The following is a 22,941-nucleotide window of genomic DNA, read 5'->3' as shown; positions in this document are numbered from 1 at the left end:
CTTAAATGCACTAATCAACACACAGACAAAACATAATTTTAAACACCTTTAGGGTGACCAGAACATGTTCTGGCAAAGATTTGTAAATTGCCAAAATTGTCCGGGTTTTGGCTTTGTTTTCCTAATGACATACTCTCTGTAGTCCTTGTACATTATATTTACACACATTTCTTTTTCTTTGACTGTTCTCTATAGATCCCTCCTTCCCTCACACCACGATTGGTCAATTGTGTACAATGCCTGCACGCTAATGGTCAAACTACTTTTCAGTCATTTTTTATGCATTTAGCAGACACTTTTATCCAAAGCGACTTACACTGCATTTTAGTTACAGTTTTACATTTTATCAGCTCTTGCTTTCCCTGGGAACCGAACCCATGATCTTGGCGTTGCTAGCGCCATGCTCTACCATTTGAGCTATAGGAAAGCCTCAGTCTTCAAGGGAAAGTCTATAGGAAAAGCCTCAGCCAATAGGAAGTCTATAGGAAAGCCTCAGCCCAAAGCTTCAGTCATTTCCTTCAGCAAATATGAAAACAATAGGAAATTAAAGCCAAAACCCAGAGATTTTAGGCAATTTAGAAATCCAGGCCAGGACATTTCTGGGAAAAAGATGACATATGGTCACCCTGCACACCTTGACTGCATCTTTTGCACTTCATTACATTATACTGGCATTAAAAAAAGCTTCCTGTCTTTGGCAGAAAATGACAACAAAAAAAGGAAAGACTTTTAATTGTTCAGCAAGTTTTTTTTTTTTTCAACCGAAATCCCTCTTAAGTCATAAGTAGAAACTTCCAAAGAATGATTTGAACACTGACCTTTGACCATGGTTTTGCAAAGTAGGATACATTTACATGTTGGTCCTGGGACAATATTACTATCACAGTATTAGTGATAGGGAAAAAAGACTAGGTTTAGGTGCATGTACGCCATTCTTATCAATCCATATTTCAAGGATGAGGACTGAGATAGGTTTAGGACTGTTTCTTTGATAGGAAAGTTAATCCTGGAATAACAAAAGTTGATTAAAAGTTGAAAGGAGCATGTCCTAAAATTCACGTATCAACACGTTCTTTGTTTTGATGCCCTTTGGTGAGGATTGAGTCTGGTCTGTTTCATTTCCCAATCCCACTCCACTGTTGTATCCATAAATATGAAGACATCAACGAAGTGACAAGTTGGTAATAAAATGCAAATCTGTCCTCTGTGCCTATTGCAAAAGAGTCTCAGGTTGCCTTGGGTTACTTTCCTGTGCACGAAGGAGTAGCAATATCCTAAATCATGGATTAAGAATGATGGATCTCAGTTTAGCATTCTCTGATCCCCGCTTGTGTTCCAGCAATCACTCCTTTGGGTGGCCCAATGGCCATAGAGCGTATGACAAATGCTACAATCTTCTGTTTAGCCGAAGTGTCAGATTCTTTCTCATTAATACCAGAAATACGACTGCATCTTTAACAAGACAGATTTAGGATGAAAAGGAAGGGATTGTGTTCTTAAGATTCCGGACACAAGATTTCTAAAAGCCCCTGGTGACCCAAAGAAAGGAATTAAGTGCACAGGAATGACTCCGACATAAAACCAAAGGTTAAGGTAGGCCACTAATCCACCGTTCTGTATTCAAGCCAGGATGGTTTCAAACACGAAAGTCTTAGATGTCCTGCTTTAAAATCGAACCCTTCTTTAAATCTGCAGACTGCATTAAATCCACCCCCTTAAGGGACGTGATGGACTCTAGTTGCACATGGTCCAGCAGGTTAGGAAGATATATAGCCATGAAAGTCCCATCCATTACTCAAGGATGCAAATTAAATGATTAAGTGAGGTGCGGCTTGAACCAAGGGGTATTTGCTCCAGGATTGGAAGGCTTGCTACAAAGTGGGTTAATCCAGAAGCTGCTGAAAACCAAAGGTTTAAATTATGACACTGTTGAAAATTTGTGATTTCTTGAACAGTGTACTTGCTGCTCGTGTCTTAATCTAAGCAATTTCAAGATATGCGCATCTTCGAAACCCTATGGATTCACCACAAACAGCCTCGGTCTAAACAGGCTGTGTTTAAATGGGTCATGGGATCTAGACAGAAGTGAAATATTTTTGGATTTTGAGAGGGCAGATACGAATGCGAGCTGACTCATCCTGTTGACGGATGTCTGTATAAAGGGTTTATGTCTAGTGCCCTTGAGGTCAAAAAATTGGATTAACATCATATGGTGGCACTTCAGATAGTTGATTTTTCTGCATATTAACTTCTGCTCGTTTGGAACTGAAGTTTGCGGAGGCAAAAAATTAGGTTTATGCAGATTCTTTAAAGAATCAGTAGCTCCATCTAGTGGTAAAATAAGAATTTTATTTCAAGAAAATGTTCAAAACAATTCAACAACAAAAGATAATGGATATTTAAGATAAACATCTTAAATGTCAAACCTGTAAGCAAAACACATCTTAATCCATATCTGTGCAACTGTATCTGTCAAATAATATATACTGTATATCTGTCAAATCATACCGAGTTTGCTTTTAACATCAGAGTCCAGCAGGATTTACTTTTTAACAGATATCCTTCTGCATTATGACACACTCAGACAAATAACCAACTCAAGGTGCCACAGATGAGCCATGATTGGTCCACATTTGACGATTCTTGTGCTGATTGGGCAACTTTTTGCGATCTTTGGTGGCGTTACGCTTCCTCTTCTTACTCAAGAAGTTCTCCAGTTTCCCGCTCTTTTTCAGCTCGCTGTACTTCTCAGCCAATTCCAGCTTCTTCTTGTCGGCTGTAGAAGGGTTTTAAAGATGTTATAAACTAAAAATTAGCATAATACCGTATTTTATTTGATGTTTCTTTTCTAAATAACACACAGTTATGAACACTGGTGCTCAAAAAGCTGACTAGTATGACATTCACCAACAAATGTTCTTCAAAATAACTTCTAAATGTAGTTCAAATATATGTGAAAAGGGTAAAAACAGGATAAGAACAAAGACAGATTTACATTTCTTTAGGTAGAAAGGTTTGTGTCCCTGGCCAGCCAGCTCTCTCTGTTTCCGCTTGAACTGAAGTTCCTTTTCTCTTTCCTGCTCTTGCCGCTGTCGGGCCCTCTGCTGGTTTTCCTGTTGTACACACATCCACAGATTAGACATAAAGCACCTCATAATCAGCAATATTAAGGTTATCACAACTGTAATGATGTTTTATATAGCTTTCTTTGAGTTAATTAAGTTTAAAGTGCAAGTATATTTTAAACGCACCATTCTCTTAAGCAAGGCTTTCAGTTCTTCCTTTTTAGAGTCTGATTTTACTTTCTTGAGTTTCTTCCTCACTACCTGAAACAAACAACAGTGGGCATAAAAATAATGCATATAATGAAAACAAACAGGAATCAGTAAGGCATTTTAGAATTTCACAGACCTTTGTTTCCTTTTCTCGGATGTCACTGATGAATTTGTACGTTTGACCAAAAATTTCCGGCTTGTATTCCCCTGAGAGGTCATCAAAGCGAGGGTCCCTTGAAAACTGAAAAGTAATGTTTAAAAAGTGAAAAATCAGGACCTCACAGTTTGTTCAAATACCTATGCCTTTGTATGAGCAGCCATTAATTAAATAAACTACTGAAACGCACCCTTTTCTTGACGGGAACCACTTTTCGGAGGAAAGGCACATGTTTCTTTGCAGAAATCTCTTGAGGTCTAAGAAACATAGTTTTTAGACAAAACATACACATAAGCCAAAAACATCTAGACAAAATAACTTTAACTCACATAAATGATTCATTTTAGTTCAATGCACTACTAAAAACAGTGATCAAAAGTGGTTAAAAATGTAAAAAGCCTAGCTGAGCAGGGCAGTGTTGTTATTGGTAACTAAAATTATTAAAAATAATTTTCATTAACTGAAATAAAACAAATATAATATTAATATTACGAATGTGAAAACTAAAAAAAATTGGAAATGCAGCCTTGACAACTAACTGAAATCATTTGAAGTAAAATTACAAAAACTGAAATAAAGCTAAATAGACAAAATAACAAAAATGAAAAAAAGGACATAAAAATGACAAACTTTAAAATGGAAATAAAATCTAAAATAAAAACTTTATAAAATAAAAATAATTTTCATTAATTGAAGTGGAGCTGAAATTAAATAAAATATAAATATTAGATTAAAAAAGCCTTACAAAAATAAAATTACAATAAATAAAAATATGAATAATAAAGACAAAGGCACATGACAAAATTACTAAAACTGCTTAATTATATTGACTTATTTAACAGTAATTTAGTCATTTTAATTCAACTACACTTAAAATAGAAAATAAGTATATAAAAGCAAAATCAAAATGAATGAATAAATCCTATAATAATTAATCTATAGAAATAATACTAAACACTGCAGGTACCTGTGTTTATTTAATCGTTTCATGGGCTCATTTTTCTTCTGAGGCTTTGTGGCACCATAAGCGATTTTATTGTACGCTTTTGTTCCAACTTTATTCTGTAGCTTCATGATTTCTCCAAAGGACATGGTTGACAATTCTAAACAAAACAAAGACATTAAAGTAAATGTAAAATTGCTCTTTTAAACAGCCTCAGCAATTACACATTCCTAAATAATAACTTGAATGATTGCCAGGGTTACATATCTGATCTTACCTTTTTTAAGGTTTCCCTCCATGTGTGATGGGTCATTGCTGACTCCATCTTCAGGGTCACTATCTGCTTCATCTTCATCATCATCATCATCATCATCATCAGATTCAGCTTCGTCTTCCACTGCAGATGCATCTTCATCTCTCATTTCCTCTTCATCCTCTGCTGAAGTTTGCACTATGCTCCTTTTACTAAGTAAAGCAAAGTTTCTCTCCATCTCTAAAACGTCCTCTTCATCATCTGAACTCTGATGTTCCATTTTAGTCAGACTCTTTGCTGATTTAGGCATTATGTTTTGGTTTTTGTCCTTTTCAAACTTACTTTTATTTAGCTTGTCTATGAGCTGTAGAAATTAGGCATCATTACGTTATTAAAAAGACGAAATTTGAGAACATATAAAATTAAATATGCAAGTAAACCGATTTAACGTTTCTTGTTAATAATTACTTAAGTTCAATTAAATGAATTCTGAATAACTTGCACAAATGCATTAAAATTGGTCTGAATAAGGTTGTGTCAAGTACACAATTATAATATTAAATTACAACGTTACATTTGTTTATTAGTATTTTGCTCGTAACGTACTTACCGTGGTGTTGTTTTTATCCAGACATCTGTGCTTAGGTAACACAGAAAAACATGCCGATAGAATGAGTCAAATCTTAAAAACACATGCTTATTAAAGATGTAACGTTGTGCCACTTGACGGAAAGAACAAAACTGTCAACAATTATTCGATCATAGAATTAACGAAGAAGAATATTTGCGAGAAATGTGCTTCCCATTCACACGTGGAAGTGGGAGAACAGCGCATGCGCGGCACAACACGCCTATCAAAATAAAAGTCTCAGTATATTTATAATTTTAAAATAATTAGTCTGAGACACTTTGATATTAGTGTTTATTGCATTTAATACGATAGCATAAGGTAATAATAATATTAATAGTATCTTGAAATTAAATGTAATATTAAGATATATTTCATTCTAATTTTAGTTTCCTAGTCTAAAAAAATATATATTCAAAACATAGAGACAATTCATTTTGAGATTTAAATTGACCAACATTTAATGCAACTACCAGGATTTCATTTATTTATTGTTTGTTTATTTAACATTTACAACTTAAATATAAAAAAGATTATACTGATCAAATACAAAACTGGTAGAAAAATACAGTCTGTAAATTCATATTGTTTCTACATTTTACATAATGTTCACAATAACCCTTTAACCTCCATCAAGACTAGCTATCTGATATCTTTTTTGATATAGTTGTGTAGCCAACATATCCAATTACATAGTATGCCTTCATTTTATGATCATGATAGTGTTTAATCTTTATTAGTTTGTTAAATTTATTTTACATCTTGAGTTTTCAGTCATGCAATTCTGAGATGTCCCAGACCATGTTAAGAGGTACATCCTTCCTTCTTTCTTGGTAGATGTCTTTAGGGTTTCTCATGACATAGATGACCTGACAGCAAAGATAGATGTTAGAAAAACTTTTTTTTTTTTTTTTTTTGCAGCATTTTGGGTATCAGCGGCTGGAGTAAATGAAAACAGAAGATGGATGTGTGTTGTAATCTTTCTCCATTGTTCAATACTCTAGGCAGGGCATCTACTCGGGGTGTGATTTGGTTTGCTTTGTCTGGGAAATCTCCCACGTAATATTAAGGTCATGATCCGCTGGGCCCACACTGTACCTGAGAGAGTGATCTAGAGTCGAGCATAAAAGTCTAGGGGCTCGATTGGTATAACTTTAAACATTTACAGTCATGGCCAAAAATATCGGCGCCCTTGGCAAATATGATCAAAGAAGGCTGTGAAAATGAATCTGCATTGCTAATCCTTTTGATCTTTTATTTTAAAAATTCACAAAAATCTAACCTTTCATTGGATAATAAGAATTTAAAATGGGGGGAAATATCAATATGAAATAAATGTTTTTCTGAAATACACGTTGGACACCCCAAGAAATTAATAGAGTATAATATCTCTGAAGTATATTCCCATTATTCACAACTTTGAGCACTCCAGGGTGATTATGAACATGAAATTATCCAGCCATGGCTTCCTGTTTCACAGAAATATAAATAGGAGAGAAAACAAAGCCCAAATTCCCTCAATCATCCATCACAATGAGAAAAACCAAAGATTATATTTCTGATGTGCAGCAAAAGGTAATTGAGCTTCACAAATTAGTGAAGTGGCTTTAAGAAAAGAGCTAGAGCAGTGAAAATTCCCATTTCCACCATCAGAAGAATTAAATGTTAAGAATTAAACATAAAATGTTACGAAACTGCCTGGAAGAGGATGTGTGTCTATATCGTCCTAATGCACTGTGAGAAGGAGAGTTTGAGTGGCCAAACACTCTCCAAGGACAACAGCTGGAGAATTGCAGAAAATAGTTGAGTCTTGGGGTCAGAAAACCTTAAAAAGAAATAGTCAAACAGCACCTACATCACCACATGTTGTTTGGGAGGGTTTCAAGAAAAATTATCCTAGCTCATCCAAAAACAAACTCCAGCATATTCAGTTATCAGACACGACTGGGACTTCAAATGGGACTGGCTTCTATGGTCAGAAACGAAAAAAATAGCTTTTTAGCAACAAACACTTAAGATGGGTTTGTTGAACACAGGGATAAAAAGTACCCCATGTGTACATTTAAATATGCTGCTGTATTTTTGATGTTGTGGGCCTATATTTCTGCTGGAGGTCATGGACATCTTGTTTAGACACATGGCATCATGGATTCTATCAAATACCAACAGATAAAAAATCAACAAATGACTGACTCTGTTAGAAATCTTATAATGGGCCATGTTTGGATCTTCCAACCGGACAATAATCTAAACACAAACCTCAAAAACAACACAAAAATGGGTCACTGAGCACAAAACCAAGCTTCTGTTATGGCCATTCCAGTCCTCTGACCTGAACCCTGTAGAAAATGAGTGAGGTGAACTGAAGAGAAGCAGCACTGTCATGGAGCTGGGAATCTAAAGGGTCTGGAGTGATTCTGGATGAAGGAATGGTCTCTGATCTCTTGTCAGGTGTTCGCTAACCTCATCAGGCATTATAGGAGAACATTTAGAGCTGTTGAACTGACAAATGGAGGTTTCAAAAAGTATTGAATAAAAGGGTGCCATTAATTGTGGCCAATGTGTATTAGAGAAAAACATTTATTTCATAATGATATTTCCCCCCATTTAAAATTCTTATTATCCAATGAAAGGTTAGATTTTTTAAATAAAAGATCAAAAGTGATTAACAATGCAGAATAATTTTCACATCCTTCTTTGATCATATTTACAGAGGGTGCCGATATTTTTAGCCATGACTGTACATGGTATTGCAAAGTTCACTGTTCCACTACTCTGGCAAAATCAAAGTATGTTAAAGAGGTAATTTTAAATAGACAACTCATTAACATAGCCTAACATCTCACTTACCAGATTTGGGGAACACTTAAAAATAAAGGTGCTTAAAATGTTCTTCATAGCGATGCCATAGAGGAAACATTTTTAGTTCCACAAAGAACCATTCAGTTAAAGGTTCTTTAAAGAACCATCTCTTTTTTTACCTTTTTATAATCTGAAAAACCTTCTTTCGCCAAAAAGAACCTTTTGGGAAACAGAAAGTTTCTTCAGGTGTTAAAGGTTCTTTATGGAACCTTTTAGATAAAAAGCTTCTTCTATGGCATCGTAAAGCACCTTTATTTTTAAGAGTGCTTTAACAACAAAAACATCATAATCCTTTGTTTCAAAACCCTCTAAACTGTCAATATATTCTGGAGTAAGAACATGATTGTTCCCTAAAGTTAAGACAGTTCCTTTGTAGGTGAACATTTTGTCACTAAGCATTTTGTATTCCTGCTGAGCTATGTTTGAGATCTTACTGAACCAAACAAACAACACTAATGACTGTAAATAGTGGAGAAGACATTGATATATCCAGAGGCAGATTTAATCGAGAAAAGAGCCGTTACAGTTAAAGTAGTTAAATGGCCAACCTTTGGACTCATTTCTTTAACCTCAATTTTTATTATCAGCCTTTGTACATACACTGAACAAAATTATAAACGAAACACTTTTGTTTTTGCCCCCATTTTTAATGAGCTGAACTCAAAGATTCTATGTACACAAAAGGCCTATTTCTCTCAAATATTGTTCACAAATCTGTCTAAATCTGTGTTAGTGAGCACTTCTCCTTTGCCGAGATAATCCATCCACCTCACAGGTGTGGCATATCAAGATGCTGATTAGACAGCATGATTATTGCACAGGTGTACCTTAGGCTGGCCACAATAAAAGGCCACTCTAAAATGTGCAGTTTTATCACACAGCACAATGCCACAGATGTCGCAAGTTTTAAGGGAGCGTGCAGTTAGCATGCTGACCGCAGGGATGTCCACCTGAGCAGTTGCCCGTGAATTGAATGTTAATTTCTCTACCATAAGCCATCTCCAAAGGCAGAATTTGGCAGTACATCCAACCGGCCTCACAACTGCAGACCACGTGTAACCACACCAGCCCAGATTTCAATATTCACAAGGATTAATTTTTAGATGTCGTCAATACGTCAGTTTTGTATGTTTAAATGCTGAAAATACGTCAGTATTGTACATTTTAGTGCCTGTAAAAAACGTAAGTAAATGTACGTCTTTATAGAACATTTTACGTAAAATACATACACATCCATTCACCTATGAACGGTTTATTAGTTCATAAAATTAATGCCACAGCTTGAGTTTTCATCCCTGCAATTCTGAGATGTCCCAGACCATGTTAAGAGGTACGTCCTTCATTCTTTCTTGGTAGACACGGTCAAAACATTCACTCTGAGCCACAGTTAAAGAGCTCTTCCAGTCCCCAACTGTTCCTGTAACACAGCATGTTGAAAACATTTATATAACATTGTCCCACTGCCGCTGATGTGTCACACTTATCACATTTAATAATGCAATTTTACATAATGAACCATTTGAAAAAATTATATTCTCATGAAGGTGATACATTTATATATTTAAATCTTTATTTGAGGCTGCATAAATGTCCAACTCTTAATTTTTCACTTTTGTCTTACCTTTGCGCAAAAAGAGTCCTTTTGGACGCTCTGTGACATTCTGAGGAAGGGATTCATAGTTGGCCAAGGGGTCTCTCTTCATGTGCTTGAATGTGGCTGTTTCCACCACTTTATCAATCACTGCATCTGACAGATTCTTTCCCACAAACTCACAGATTTTTACAATGACGGATCTGAGATCCTAATGAAAGATTTATTTTTGTTCACTGGTGAGTATACAGAGATGCATATGCTGTATATCCAAAGAAGTACAATAACGCAAAATAAGTTTGATGGAAAGGTCAAAGAGTCATAAGCCAAACCAGTCTCACCTTGATCATTTCTTCATAAGTAAGGATCAGGATGTTGTATTTGTCTTTATTTGTGATCCATCCTTTAACATGGTCAAACCAACAGCCACCAATCACTACAAAACAGAAACAGGCAGCAGGGCCACAAAAACAGGTCGAGAAGAAAAGGTCATTAGCTACAAAAGATTCAAGATTCAAGGTAAGGAATTAGGTGTTAAACTAAAAATGAAACCATCAGGAACACTTTAGTTCTGTGCCACTATTTTTTAGAGCTGCAAACTACTTGGGGTCTTCAGAAGGTTCTCAGAGACTTTGCTAAGGTAAAGAATCCTGAAACATGACCTGATCTAAGAACCACAAGCTGAAGTGTTGTGAAATACATTTACAATTTTTAAAAAAAGATTAATAGACAGTTTGAGGTTGAGAGTGACTGTTGAGGGACCAGGACCACTTCCTCTTGCACCACAGAAATTATTTTCCAAAATCTGGCAGTAAGTTTTGAGAGTTTATTTTAAGTCCATCTCCTACTTGCTTATTGTTAGCAGCTCACACCACAACTCCCTTACGCCACGGTGTTGTCTGACTTAAACTTTAAACTTTCAATCATACTGTCCACACTGTCAACCATCTGTCCTTAAAACCTTTAAAAAATTGTCTTCATGTATTTCATCTGTTATGCAAAAAATTATATATAGGGCTATAATGTTTTGGCTCTTACTCCATCCGGTGAAGAATTTTTCCAGCATCTCATCGAAGTTCTCAGAAGAATCCAGGTTTTTCATGTTGTTGGAAAAATGGAAATATGACACCATGATGTCTTTAGGGTTTCTCATGATATAGATGACCTGACAGAGAAGACAGATGAATAAACACCTGTTCATGACATCAAGCCATCATCTGATGAACGCATACACACTTTTCCTTTTCTTTGCAGCATTTTGGGCATCAGCGGCTGGAGTAAATGGGAGCAGAAGAGTCTCGGAGATGGACGTGTGTTGTAATCTCTCCCTGTTATCCGATACTCCAGCCAGGGCATCTGCTCGGATGTGAGTTGGCTGGCTTTGTCTGGGAAATCTTCAGCGTATATTAACGTCATGATCCGTTGGGTCCACACTGTACCTGAGAAACAGGTGTAGAGTTAAAATACAATGGGCATGATTCAATTTTTTGAATTCAAAATTTACATCGTAATTCATCGTTCACATTGTTAAGCTATTTTAAACAGTGGCAAAGTCAAAGTGTGCTGAAAGTTTGACTACAGAGGTACTTTGAAATAGACATCGGAAATATAGCTTAACATCTTACTTACCAGATTTGGGGAAGGTAACAACAAAAACATCATCATCCTTTGTTTCAAAATCCGCTAAACTGTCAATATATTCTGGAGTAAGATCATGATTTTCTGTCAAAGTTATGACAGTTCCTTTGTAGCTGAACATTTTGTCACTAAGCATTTTGTATTCCTGCTGAGCCATGTTTGAGATCTTACTGAACCAAACCAACAACAATACTAAAGAGCATAAATAGCAGAGAAGACCTTGATTTATCCAGGGATAGATTTCACTTAGAAAAAACTGTTACACAATAGCAAGTTAAAGTCTTATTTGTTTTTACGTAGTTCATGGCCAACCTTTGGACTCCTTGGTAACCTATATTATCATTTCAAATGGGAAACGCAGCAGTAAAGTTCAGAAGGCCACAAATATGAATGCAAAGATATGGTGTAATGCACAAATTGTGGTTGCATTTGGTCTATCTTTATTGTTTCAATAGTATTCTAGATCAGTGATTCTCAACCTTGAAATGAATGGCTCCTGTTGTGCAACACAAAGGCCCACGATATACTGTACGCTAAAATTATGCCTATTTTCTGAATTTCTGCTGTAAGAATGCTATATTTCTGTTTTGTGATTTAGCATTTTAATTCAGATTAGTTAAATTATTTTAATATATTATTAACAATAACTTAATTATTTACTAATTTAAATATTTTAAAGTCTTTCTGTGGCCCCTCTTGGAGGTTTGCTATGGGGCCCGGGCCTCTGGTTGAAAACCGCTGATCTCGATATATTGAGAGAATAAAACATCAATAAAATGGTAATAAACAGGCTCAGAAGGAAATGTTTCATGTGATTTATCTTTTTATATGGGATCATTTAAGCCCATTCTAAATCTAACATTGAAAACAACACTGTTAAAAGTTATGCAATATTTAAATAAGCAATGAGAGCGGTTTAAAAACGTTTTAAATGTATAAATGTATTTATTTCTATTTTATATTGTTGCAATTTCTAACAATAATAGTATTATGTAGTTAGGTATTTTATTATATCTTTAGTTATTTTCTTTTATTTTAGTTTTAGTATAACACTTTCTTTTATAACACTTGTTTGTAGTTTTGAATGTAGGCCTAGATAAAGACTACGAAAGTTTGAAGTAAAGAGATTGAGGCACAAACTACACTAACTTCATTAAAACACACACACAGAGAGAGAAATTATTATTATTTACAATTTAATTATTTAATAATCTAATTTTTAAATGTAAAATTAATGGCCCTTTACAGAGTGGTTATTTACACTTGTTGGTGGAAGCTATTTACACTAACTCCGCCCACCAACATGTGATTGGGATAGTCAACATTAAAAAAGAGATTATCAAAGAACAACTCCAGTGACATAGATGACAAAGCATGTACTGTAGTCTTTTTGATGCAATCGACCTGAGTTCGAATCCGCTTTTTGCCGAACTTTGTACTTATGTTATGGACTTGATAGTGTTTGCTGACATCTACCGGTCATTTTGGGGAACTGAAGCATATCAGAAATATCAGAAGTGTCGAAAATAGTTATAGCTAACTATTACAAAATACATGAAATACCACGTTTTAGATCAGATCATGCAAAAGGACCATTAGCAAATTTCTCTAAGACTATCTAAAAATACGAGATTAGATTGATCGATTAACTAACATAACAAATCCTACACCTCTGAGAACCCAATTTGTAGAGTAATTGGTTGAGACTTTCAAGATAAGAAATGACTTCAAACCTAATTTTTGGGTGAACTATTCCTTTAACTTAAAACTATTTCTTGCATGCTCATGAACATTGAAATAGTGACCTTTTTTTTCAGTGAAAAGAGACGGACCCTGCATAAAAAGTTTTCATTTTTGAAAAAAATAAAATAAAATAATAAAGCATTTTGTACAATTCCCCCCCCCCCACACACACAATATTATGCCTTCCCTTTATTATTGTAATAGTGTTTTATCTTCATTAGTTTGTATAATGGATGGGATATCACTTCTTGAGTTTTCAGCCATGCAATTCAGAGATGTCCCATACAAAGTTAAGAGGTACGTCCTTCATTCTTTCTTGGTAGATGCGGTCAAAACATTCACTCTGAGCCACAGTTAAAGAGTTCTTCCATTCACCAACTTTTCCTGTAACACAGCAGGTTGAAAACATTAACATAACAGCTATATATATATATATATATATATATATATATATATATATGCAGCTGATATGTCACACTTATCACATTTAAAGGGATAGTTCACCCATACATGAAAATTGTGTCGTTATTTACTCACCCTCACATTGTTCCAAACCCGTAAGACCTCATTCATCTACTCAACACAAATAAAAAATTTATTTTTTATGAAATCCGAGAGCTTTCTGGCCCTCTATAGACATATTATATATATATATTAGGGCTGTCAACATTAACGCGTTAATATTTTTTTTGTGCAAATTAATCGTTTGATAAGGTTTGACCCCAACTTCTTAAAGTTAGAGTTGAGAGTTAGAGCTGTGGGTTGCGTTTTTTTTGGGCTACTTTTATAATGTAAAGCAGCCACCCAAAGTGTATATATACACATGTGATCGCAGAAGGAAGTTATTACAAACACTCGATGGTGGTTTAAAGTGAGTTCTGAGTAAAAGTGTACTATTAATCTCATAAATTGTCTTATGTAGCATGATGCTAATCTTAGCTCTAATGCACCTGCAGAACAGGTCCAATTCTTCTTCATAATGCGTTTTGTCATAATACTTCATGTAAGGTCGCAAGAAAATGTTTTGTTGTATTTAATTAGAAATACTTTTGATAATAGTTGGGTAAATGTATACCGGAGTTGAAGCAATGTGGCTTGGTAAATGTTTAATTGCCAGCATATGATAATGGCTGGACAAAAAAAAATGCTAAGGATTATGTCACATATTTGCGGAGGTGTGAAAGGTTCTGATTCCTTAAACTAGTTTGTCATGATTTTCTTTATTTCATCACATTTACAGGTAAATCCTAGTATTTTAAATTTGCGATTAATCGTGATTAATCACAATCCATGACTGTGATTAACGCAATTAATTTTTTTAATCGATTGACAGCACTAATATATATATATATATATATATATATATATATATATATATATATATATATATATATATATATATATTCATATATAATTTATTCAACAATTCTTCTCCCAGAGTTACCGTCTTCCGCCATTTTTGTATCCCAGAATGTAATCAACGTAATCAGCGTTTACATTCAGCATGCGTGCACTGTCTACTGAACACAAAGAATGCTGATTACGTTGATTACGTTCTGGGATACTCTCCAAAATGGCTGAAGACGGTAACTCTGGGAGAAGAATTGTTGAATGAATTATGTTATCATTGTTTTCTTTGTGCACAATTTTTACTGATGTCCTTACTACGTTTCTGGACCTAGGAATATTGCAGCTGCATTGCTGTCTATGGAGGGTCAGAGAGCTATCAGATTTGATAAAAAAATATCGTAATTTGTGTTCCGAAAATAAACGAAGGTCTTATGGGTTTGGAACGACATGAGGGTGAGTAATTAATGACAGAATTTTTATTTTTGGGTGAACTAACCCTTTAATTTTTCAATTTGGTCTGACCTTTGCGCAAAAAAAGTCCTTTTGGATGCTCTGTGATAATCTGAGGAAGGAATTCATAGTTGGCCAAGGGGTCATTCTTCATGTGCTCGAATGTGGCTGTTTCCACCACTTTATCAATCGCTGCATCTGACAGATTCTTTCCCACAAACTCACAGAGTTTCACAACAACGGATCTGAGGTCCTGATAAAAGATTTGTACATTTCATATAGATATTCATATACATTATATCCAAAGAGAAATACAATATCTCCAAAGAAATTTTGACGGAAAGGTCAAAGGGTCATAAACCAAACCAGTCTCACCTTGATCATTTCTTCATAAGTAAGGATCAGGATGTTGTATTTGTCTTTATTTGTGATCCATCCTTTAACATGGTCAAACCAACAGCCACCAATCACTACAAACCAGACACAACATTAGTGTTTTTTTCATACTTTGTAGCAGGTTCAAGACCTTCTTTTTCTTTTTACCATTTTACCATAACCTACACAGATTGATATAGCAGAGTGTCTATTTACACTAAGTGTAAATAGCCCACCTTGTTGGCAGAGGCAATTTACACTAACTCCACCCACCAACACTATAATGATGACTGTCAAACATTAGCTCCAACTGTATTAAAATCATAGCCATAGGTAACTGTCTAGAGCTACAATTGTAATTTGTATATATTACAATGTAATTACAATTAATTTATTTACTTTTATATTTTATTAAAGTTCTATTTCTATAGTTCTGTAGTTGTTTTTTTTTTTTTTACTTCCATAGTATTTGGGGAGTGGCACAACAATACAATTCTGCTTTGGGGACCCATTTGGCCAGCAGCAGCCCTGTTTGAAACAGGCTTCTAGGGGCAGAGCTGAAGTTTTGTAAATCTAGAAAAAAGCCCTTCATCAATGAGAAGCAAAGAAAAGCCAGGCTGAGGTTTGCAAAAGGCCATACGTATTGGACTGTAGAGGACTGGAGTAAGGCCATCTTCACTGATGAGACTAATTTTAAGCTTTGCACAACACCTGGCCATCTAATAGTTAGACGGAATCCTGGAGGTGCCTACAAGCACTATGAAATTTGGTGGAGGATTGGTGATGATCTGGGGGTGCTTCAACAAGGCGCATTCATCTTTGTAAAGGGCGCATGAATCAAAACACGTACAAAGTTGTTCTTGAAGAAAACAATGCTCCAATACACAAAGCCAACTCATTCAAGACCCTGCCATGGTCAGCCTAATCTCCAGACCTAAACCCCATTAAAACCTCTGGAATGTGATCAAGAGGAAGCTGGAGGGTGGAGAAGAAGCTGGAGATGCCATGCAGAACGTTATGGAAATAATGTTGATGAATATTCTTGGAGGGTCGCGCAGACCTCCAAGTGCTAGCTACCTGGATGAAATCCTCAGAGCCACTGTTAGACCTTACACTGGTGCAGTGGCTCTAGGTTCCTCTTGACCGGCCTCATGTGGCACAAGTTTGTAGGCAGTTTCTGGTGATGAAGGCATTGATGCTATTGACTTGCCCTCCTGTTCCCTAGACCTGAATCCAAATTAAAACTGGAACATTATGTCTCAAATTGTCCAAAGCCGCCAAGTAGCACCACAGACTCACTGATGCCCTGGTCCAGGTCTGGCAGGAGATCCCCCAGAACACCTTCCACCATCTCATCAGGATCATACCTAGATGTTGCCAGGAGTGCCATACACACTACTGGCTTACAATATGAGTTGCTTTGATGAAATCTATGCAAGTTTGACCAGCCTGAATTTCAGATTTTACTTTGATTTTCAGTCCTCAGTAGGTTGTTGATTTTGGTTTCAATTGGACATTGTCACACCATTTTGTTCTTAATTAATTACTCAATAGCTATGTTTCCATCCAAAGATTCAAATTAAACTTGTGCGCAAAACTGGAATATGGCATAACACATTTGTTTATAAAGCACCGTTTCCATCCAATGAGTCAAAGAAAACAAAAACGTCACTTCCTGGTAAACTGGCACTGAATATCACTAAGAAAACTAGGAGAAGTTATTATATCCACTGGATATAATAATTTTCACACATAAATTACTTGCGCCTGTTGTGAAACGTCAGAGAGGTTTGGATCCATTTGCAGCTTTATTAAGAATAGTCAGGCAGTACAGGGTCAAACACCAGCAGGCCGAACAGCAGAGGCAAAACAGAGACAGAGCCGAATAACAGGCGTGGGATCAGGGCAGGCGGAGCAAGTAATCATGGTCTGAGGGGTTCAGGGACATATGTGAGATTAGCTGGACATTCTGGTGGTGGTGGATCCTGGAGGTTGAGATGTTCTATTTTGGTCATGATGTCCCATTGTACTGGGGCCACACAAATCTTTTCGGAGATTATGTTGTCATTGCTGATGGTTTAGAATACCTTCTCAGTTTGACGCGTTAGGGCGTCGGCTGTGGTATTTTTTGTGCCTGGCTGATATGTGACCGTGAATCGAAATCTTGTGAAGAACAGTGCCCACCTGGCTTGACGAGGGTTCAGACGTTTAGCTGACTGCAGATATTCCAGATTTTTGTGATCCATGAGAACGACGAAGGGGTGAGCAGCTCCCTCCAGCCAATGTCGCCACTCCTCAAGCGCCAATTTCATTGCTAGTAATTTGCGATTGCCTACGCCGTAGTTCTGTTCTGTGGCCGTGAGTTTGCGGGAGAAAAAGGCACACGGGAACATCTTAGCTGAGGAGCCGTGACGTTGGGACAGTATAGCGCCTACCCCCGTGTTCGAGGCGTCGACTTCGACAATGAACTCTCGTTCTGGATCAGGATGTCGGAGGATGGGTGCAGAAGTGAAGCGAGTCTTAAGTTCGTGGTATGCCTGGCATGACTCTGGAGACCACATTAATCGAGTGGAGTGGCGTTTAGTCATGGCTGTTAAGGGTGCGGCGATCTTTCTGAAATCTCGGATGAAACTCCTGTAGAAGTTTGCGAAACCTAGGAAACGTTGCAGTTCCTTGACTGTCTGGGGCTGTGGCCATTCGAGAACTGCCTTGACCTTCTTCTCGTCCATTGCTACCTGGCTGATAATGTACCCGAGGAATGAGATGCTGGTCTGATGGAATTTGCACTTCTCTGCTTTAGCGTAAAGTTGGTATTGTATAAGACATTCCAAGACGGACCTGACGTGGCGAATGTGTTCCTCCCAGGTGTTGGAATATATCAGGATGTCGTCGATATAGACAATTACCCATCTGTCGAGCATGTCACGGAAGATGTCATTCATGAAAGACTGAAAGATTGATGGACTGTTGGCAAGGCCGAAGGGCATAACCCGGTATTCATAGTGCCCACTAGTAGTGGAGAATGCAGTCTTCCATTCGTCACCCTCTCGGATGCGAATCAGATTGTATGCGTTACGTAGATCGAGTTTGGTGTAATACTTGGCCTGACGGAGCTGTTCTAGTGCGGCTGGGACTAGTGGTAATGGATAGCGGAATTTGATAGTGATTTCGTTGAGGCCTCGGTAGTCGATGCATGGTCGAAGTCCTCCGTCCTTTTTTTTCACAAAGAAGAACCCCGCTAAGGCCGGAGAAGTTGATGGCCTGATGAAACATTAAACTGAGACAAAGACAAGGGGAGAACTGAGGACTTATAAAGAGACAAGAACAAAAGAGCAAACAAGATGATTAATACAAAACAGGTGAATGGAATAAACGCTGATTAACTAAACTAGAACAGGAAAAACCAAATAAGAGCAAACAGGAACTAAGCGGAAACTGACACGTGACAGATGGGGCAGGCGCCCTGGAGGCTGGAGCAGAGCCAGGACAGGGATGAGACAAGGGAAGCCTCCAGGGCGGGTCAGGGGACTCCGGAAGCCATGGCGGATCCGGGGACCTGGCAGGCTGTGGCGGATCAGGGGACTCTGTGACCTTGGCCCTTGGCCCAGCCACACATATATGGCCTATATTACTATTAAAAATTTCTTGGGGAGGTTCCCCTCTGGGAATAATTTAGGAGGCGCGGAGTCTTGGGGGCGCTCTGGAAGCACGAAGCTGGACGGGACCAGCGAAGATGCAGGAGATGAAGGAGAGCGGAGGCAAAGGAGACGGAGAAAGACTGGACAGCACCAGTGGAGACTAGGGAGACTCTGGGATGAGGATTGGCACAGAGAACCCCAGGGGTAACGCCAAATCCAGAATCGCTGGACCAAGTGCCGGTGAGCTTGCCATATTCTCTGACGGCGGGCTTGTATGTGCCACGAATGGCGGCCTTGATTTACCCGCAAACTCTCTTCGCCGCGAATTAATTGAATGAATGAATGCATGACTCAATGTCTTATTCATTAAGATATTTACTGCCAACTACTGGCAGTTTTAGTTTCTTATTTAGCGTATTATATATTCAAAAAACTATTTTATTTGTATATATTAATAACAAATCTAAAAACAAAACAAAAAAATCCATATTAATAAAAAAGCTAATTAAAGAGACAAAACACAAAACAGTTCACAAAAATGAACAATTTTCAAATAAATCAATAGCTAATTTTTGGAATATTGCTTTAATGTAATAATCGCTTTAAATTATATTGGGTGGGTCATTTGTCAATTGTGTGTAATTAATATGTGATTAAGTAGATTAATTAATCACCACATTGTGTAATATATACTATATTATATTATATACATACACTGTTTTAACCTTTGTATTTATATTAAGTATCTAATTTCCACCAAAAAAAAAAAAAAGAAAGATATATTTGGTCTATTGATTTTGGCTCTTACTCCATCCTGTGAAGAATTTTACCAGCATCTCATCGAAGTTCTTGGAAGAATCCAGGTTTTTCATGTTGTTGGAAAAATGGAAATATGACACCATGATGTCTTTTGGGTTTCTCATGATATAGATGACCTGACAGCAAAGATAGACTTAGTAAAAACTTGCATGACATCATGAGAGTTCATTAATCGATTGATGAACGCATACACACTTTTCCTTTTCTTTGCAGCATTTTGGGCATCAGAGGCTGGAGTAAATGGGAGCAGAAGAGTCTTGGAGATGGACGTGTGTTGTAATTTTTCTCCATTGCTCGATACTCTAGCCATGGCATCTGGTCATGGGTGATTTGGTTGGCTTTGTCCGGGAAATCTTCAGCATATATTAAGGTCATGATCCGTTGGGTCCATATCGTACCTGAGAAAGTGATGAAGTTGAGTCAAAAATAAAATACTAGGGGCTAGATTGAATAATGTTAAACATTTTGTCATTACCTTAAACATTTACATGCTAATGCATAGTTCACACTTTTCCGCTAGTTCAAACAGTGGTAAAGTCAGAGTACACCAAAAATTTGAGTACAGAGGTAATTTTAAATAGACATTTAATAAATATAACCTAACATCTCACTTACCAGATTTGGGGAAGGTAACAACAAAGACATCATCATCCTTTGTTTCAAAGTCCTCTAAACTGTCAATATATTCTGGAGTAAAATCATGATTTTTTGTCATAGTTATGACAGTTCCTTTGTATGTGAACATTTTGTCACTAAGCATTTTGTATTCCTGCTGAGCCATGTTTGAGATCTTACCGAACCTAATGAAGTCAACACTAGTAAAGAGTGTAAATAGCTGAGAAAACCTTTATTTATCCAGGACCTGATTTCACTGAGAAAAGAATTGCTACACAACAGTCTGATAATATGTTATTTACTTTTGCATAGTTAAGTGCCAACCTTTGGACTTTTATCTAAAAAGGCAGATAATGAAGAATTAGGGACTGCTAGCATATTTAATTAACTGTAATCCATTTTTGTGATTCCAGAAGTTTCAAGAACCACTGTTCTAGACATACTAAGAGAATAAGCTAAAAGTTACTCAATAGTTAAATAAGAGATGAAGGCAGTTTACGAAAGTTTGCCTCTTGGGCTTTGTCCCAGGGTAACTCCATCATAAGAACACTGTAGTGTTGAACTTAAGACTGTGAAGCAATATCAGAACAGTTCTATAGTGTGGGAGAAAAAAATCCTATGAAAGTCAATGGCTACCAGCAACTGTCTGGTTAATAAAATTCTCCAAAATACATTCTTTTGTGTTCAACAGAAGAAAGAAACTCATACAGGTTTGGAACAACTTGAGAGATGAGTAAGATGGTAGTAAATGATGACAGGATTTTCTTCAAAACATATTTCACACTACTTATATCACACACAGGCATGGGCGTAGATTATGCGGGGGACGTGTTCCCCCCACTTTTAATATCACATAAATTTGCCCCCCGCACTTTTTCGGGCAAGTGTGTTGGCATAAAGGTTTTCAAGAGCCGGTGTGAATAAAAATAGATTTAAATTCAAAGAGACAGGATAGTCTGTTGCATGACCTGATGTTTTATTCGGACCTAGAATAAGGCGAGATGAACTTCACGGAGCGCTATACGCTGTTTTGATGAAGAAACAAAATCATATTCTTCTTGGATGGAAACTATTCCTTTAATTTATTACTTGCATGCTAGTATTGAAATACCAATTGGAATATTTGTGCTTTAAAAAAATAAATAAAATGTTTTTAAATGATTTAAATTTACAACACATGACCATTAAGTGAAAAAATCCAAACGTAAGAGAATGTAAAGACTTTCCCTTATAGATGTCCCTCATTAAAAAAAGTTTAAATTATTAGTATATAAAGTTTCAGTCTTTTTGACTGTTGATGTGTCTCATAAACAACCAGATTATAAAAGAGGCCTCACATAAACAGAATAGTTAACTCTGTTCTACAATCAGAAACTTGATAGGTTTCTTCAGATTTTTGATGGTCCCCCACACACCTGTGTCTGCAGTCACTGGTATTTGTTTGTAAACTTGAGTTTGAAGGATCCAAGGCTTTTGTGCTGTTTTTGAAGAATCTGAGGCATTTATTCAGCCTGTTTTGCCTGCTCTGTCTAACACACTGTTGTCTACACAAAATACTGTAAATCTACAATGAATCTCGCATTCAGAACAGCAAGTGAAGAGGCACGTAAAGGGCTTTTCAATGCATAAAGAGACTGAAAAGGTCTGCCATTGTTCAAAGTAGGGAGCAATGTACTTGCCGTTTTAAAAGGATCTTTTCAGGTAGGCCGTAAACCGATCCTGGGCCTTTCCTGGCCAGGGTGTGCCTGGGCATCTCTGATTTACCTAAGGGACCAGATGCCCGTCCATGGGGCCGCCGAGGGAGGGGGGATGGAGAAAAGGAGGCAGCTGGTTACTGGTTGCAATGGATGAATGGATGAAAGAGGAGAAGGCTGAGAAATTACAAACAAAGGTGCTGATGAAGGTTACTGCGAGGTTTGTGTTGATCATGTCATCCTAAATCCTCTTGACCTGAGGAAGTTTAAGCCACAATATAACAAATAAGTGTTTAAACACAATAAATATTTAAACTACATGTACACTTGACTACTTGACAATAGGTGCTTGGGATAACAGTAAGGATAACGCAGTTCTCTGGCACAAGTTAAAAGTGAGACGATAAAGTAGTTCAGGACAGATGCCAGAACGCCTGCAGTGTCATACAGAGAACCATCAGAAATAAAACAGGACATAAAGAGCTGGGAACCTCCCTCAGAGTGAGTCCTCTGAAAACATTGCCTAAACAAATATATATTCTCATATGTTGTCATCATTCATTGACTATAAATGACATTCTGAGTACCCAGAAAAGCGCTATATAAATGTAACAAATTATTATTATTATTATTATTATACTAGGTTTTTACTATGACATACTATTTTACATGAGCAACTTGTCTTGCAAATGCTAATTTCATAGCTAGCATATATATATATATATATATATATATATATATATATATATATATAATATGAGAGAGAGAGAGAGAGATAGAGACAATAATATTATTTTATTTTCTAATCAGTATTTTTCCTTTGGAACATTGTTGGTTGCGATGGTAATTACGTGACAACTGACACCACAAATATGTGATAAATATTGCAGTAGTTTGTTTATTCACTCTT

General features: G+C 36.7%; 3 protein-coding genes across 3 annotated transcripts; all 3 read right to left on the bottom strand.

Moving 5' to 3' along the window:
- Positions 1 to 2,328: 2,328 nt before the first annotated feature.
- Positions 2,329 to 5,481, bottom strand: LOC306867445 (ribosomal RNA processing protein 36 homolog). Its single transcript, XM_079413103.1, has 8 exons — positions 5,239 to 5,481; positions 4,653 to 4,992; positions 4,400 to 4,535; positions 3,623 to 3,689; positions 3,412 to 3,516; positions 3,252 to 3,326; positions 2,996 to 3,113; positions 2,329 to 2,776 (listed from the first exon to the last, which is right to left on the bottom strand). The coding sequence occupies exons 2-8, from the start codon at positions 4,936 to 4,938 to the stop codon at positions 2,598 to 2,600; spliced, it is 966 nt and encodes a 321-aa protein (XP_079269229.1). The 5' UTR covers positions 4,939 to 4,992; positions 5,239 to 5,481; the 3' UTR covers positions 2,329 to 2,597.
- Positions 5,482 to 9,407: 3,926 nt separating this feature from the next.
- Positions 9,408 to 11,504, bottom strand: LOC306867753 (amine sulfotransferase-like; the record flags this gene model as incomplete). Its single annotated transcript, XM_079413604.1, has 6 exons — positions 9,408 to 9,535; positions 9,740 to 9,920; positions 10,051 to 10,145; positions 10,748 to 10,874; positions 10,946 to 11,148; positions 11,339 to 11,504. The coding sequence occupies 6 exons, from the start codon at positions 11,502 to 11,504 to the stop codon at positions 9,408 to 9,410; spliced, it is 900 nt and encodes a 299-aa protein (XP_079269730.1).
- Positions 11,505 to 13,346: 1,842 nt separating this feature from the next.
- On the bottom strand, positions 13,347 to 20,503 carry LOC306867388 (amine sulfotransferase-like; the record flags this gene model as incomplete). The annotated part of the gene is made up of 6 exons (XM_079413008.1): positions 13,347 to 13,474; positions 14,963 to 15,143; positions 15,266 to 15,360; positions 19,712 to 19,838; positions 19,918 to 20,120; positions 20,338 to 20,503. 6 exons carry the CDS (start codon positions 20,501 to 20,503, stop codon positions 13,347 to 13,349), a joined length of 900 nt encoding a protein of 299 aa, XP_079269134.1.
- Positions 20,504 to 22,941: the final 2,438 nt, after the last annotated feature.

The sequence above is a fragment of the Barbus barbus genome (genome assembly GCF_936440315.1).
Source record: "Barbus barbus genome assembly, chromosome: 49".
Classification (NCBI taxonomy): Eukaryota; Metazoa; Chordata; class Actinopteri; order Cypriniformes; family Cyprinidae; genus Barbus; species Barbus barbus.
The sequence above is the reverse complement of the archived record's forward strand: the minus strand, read 5'-3'. Positions and strand labels throughout refer to the sequence as shown.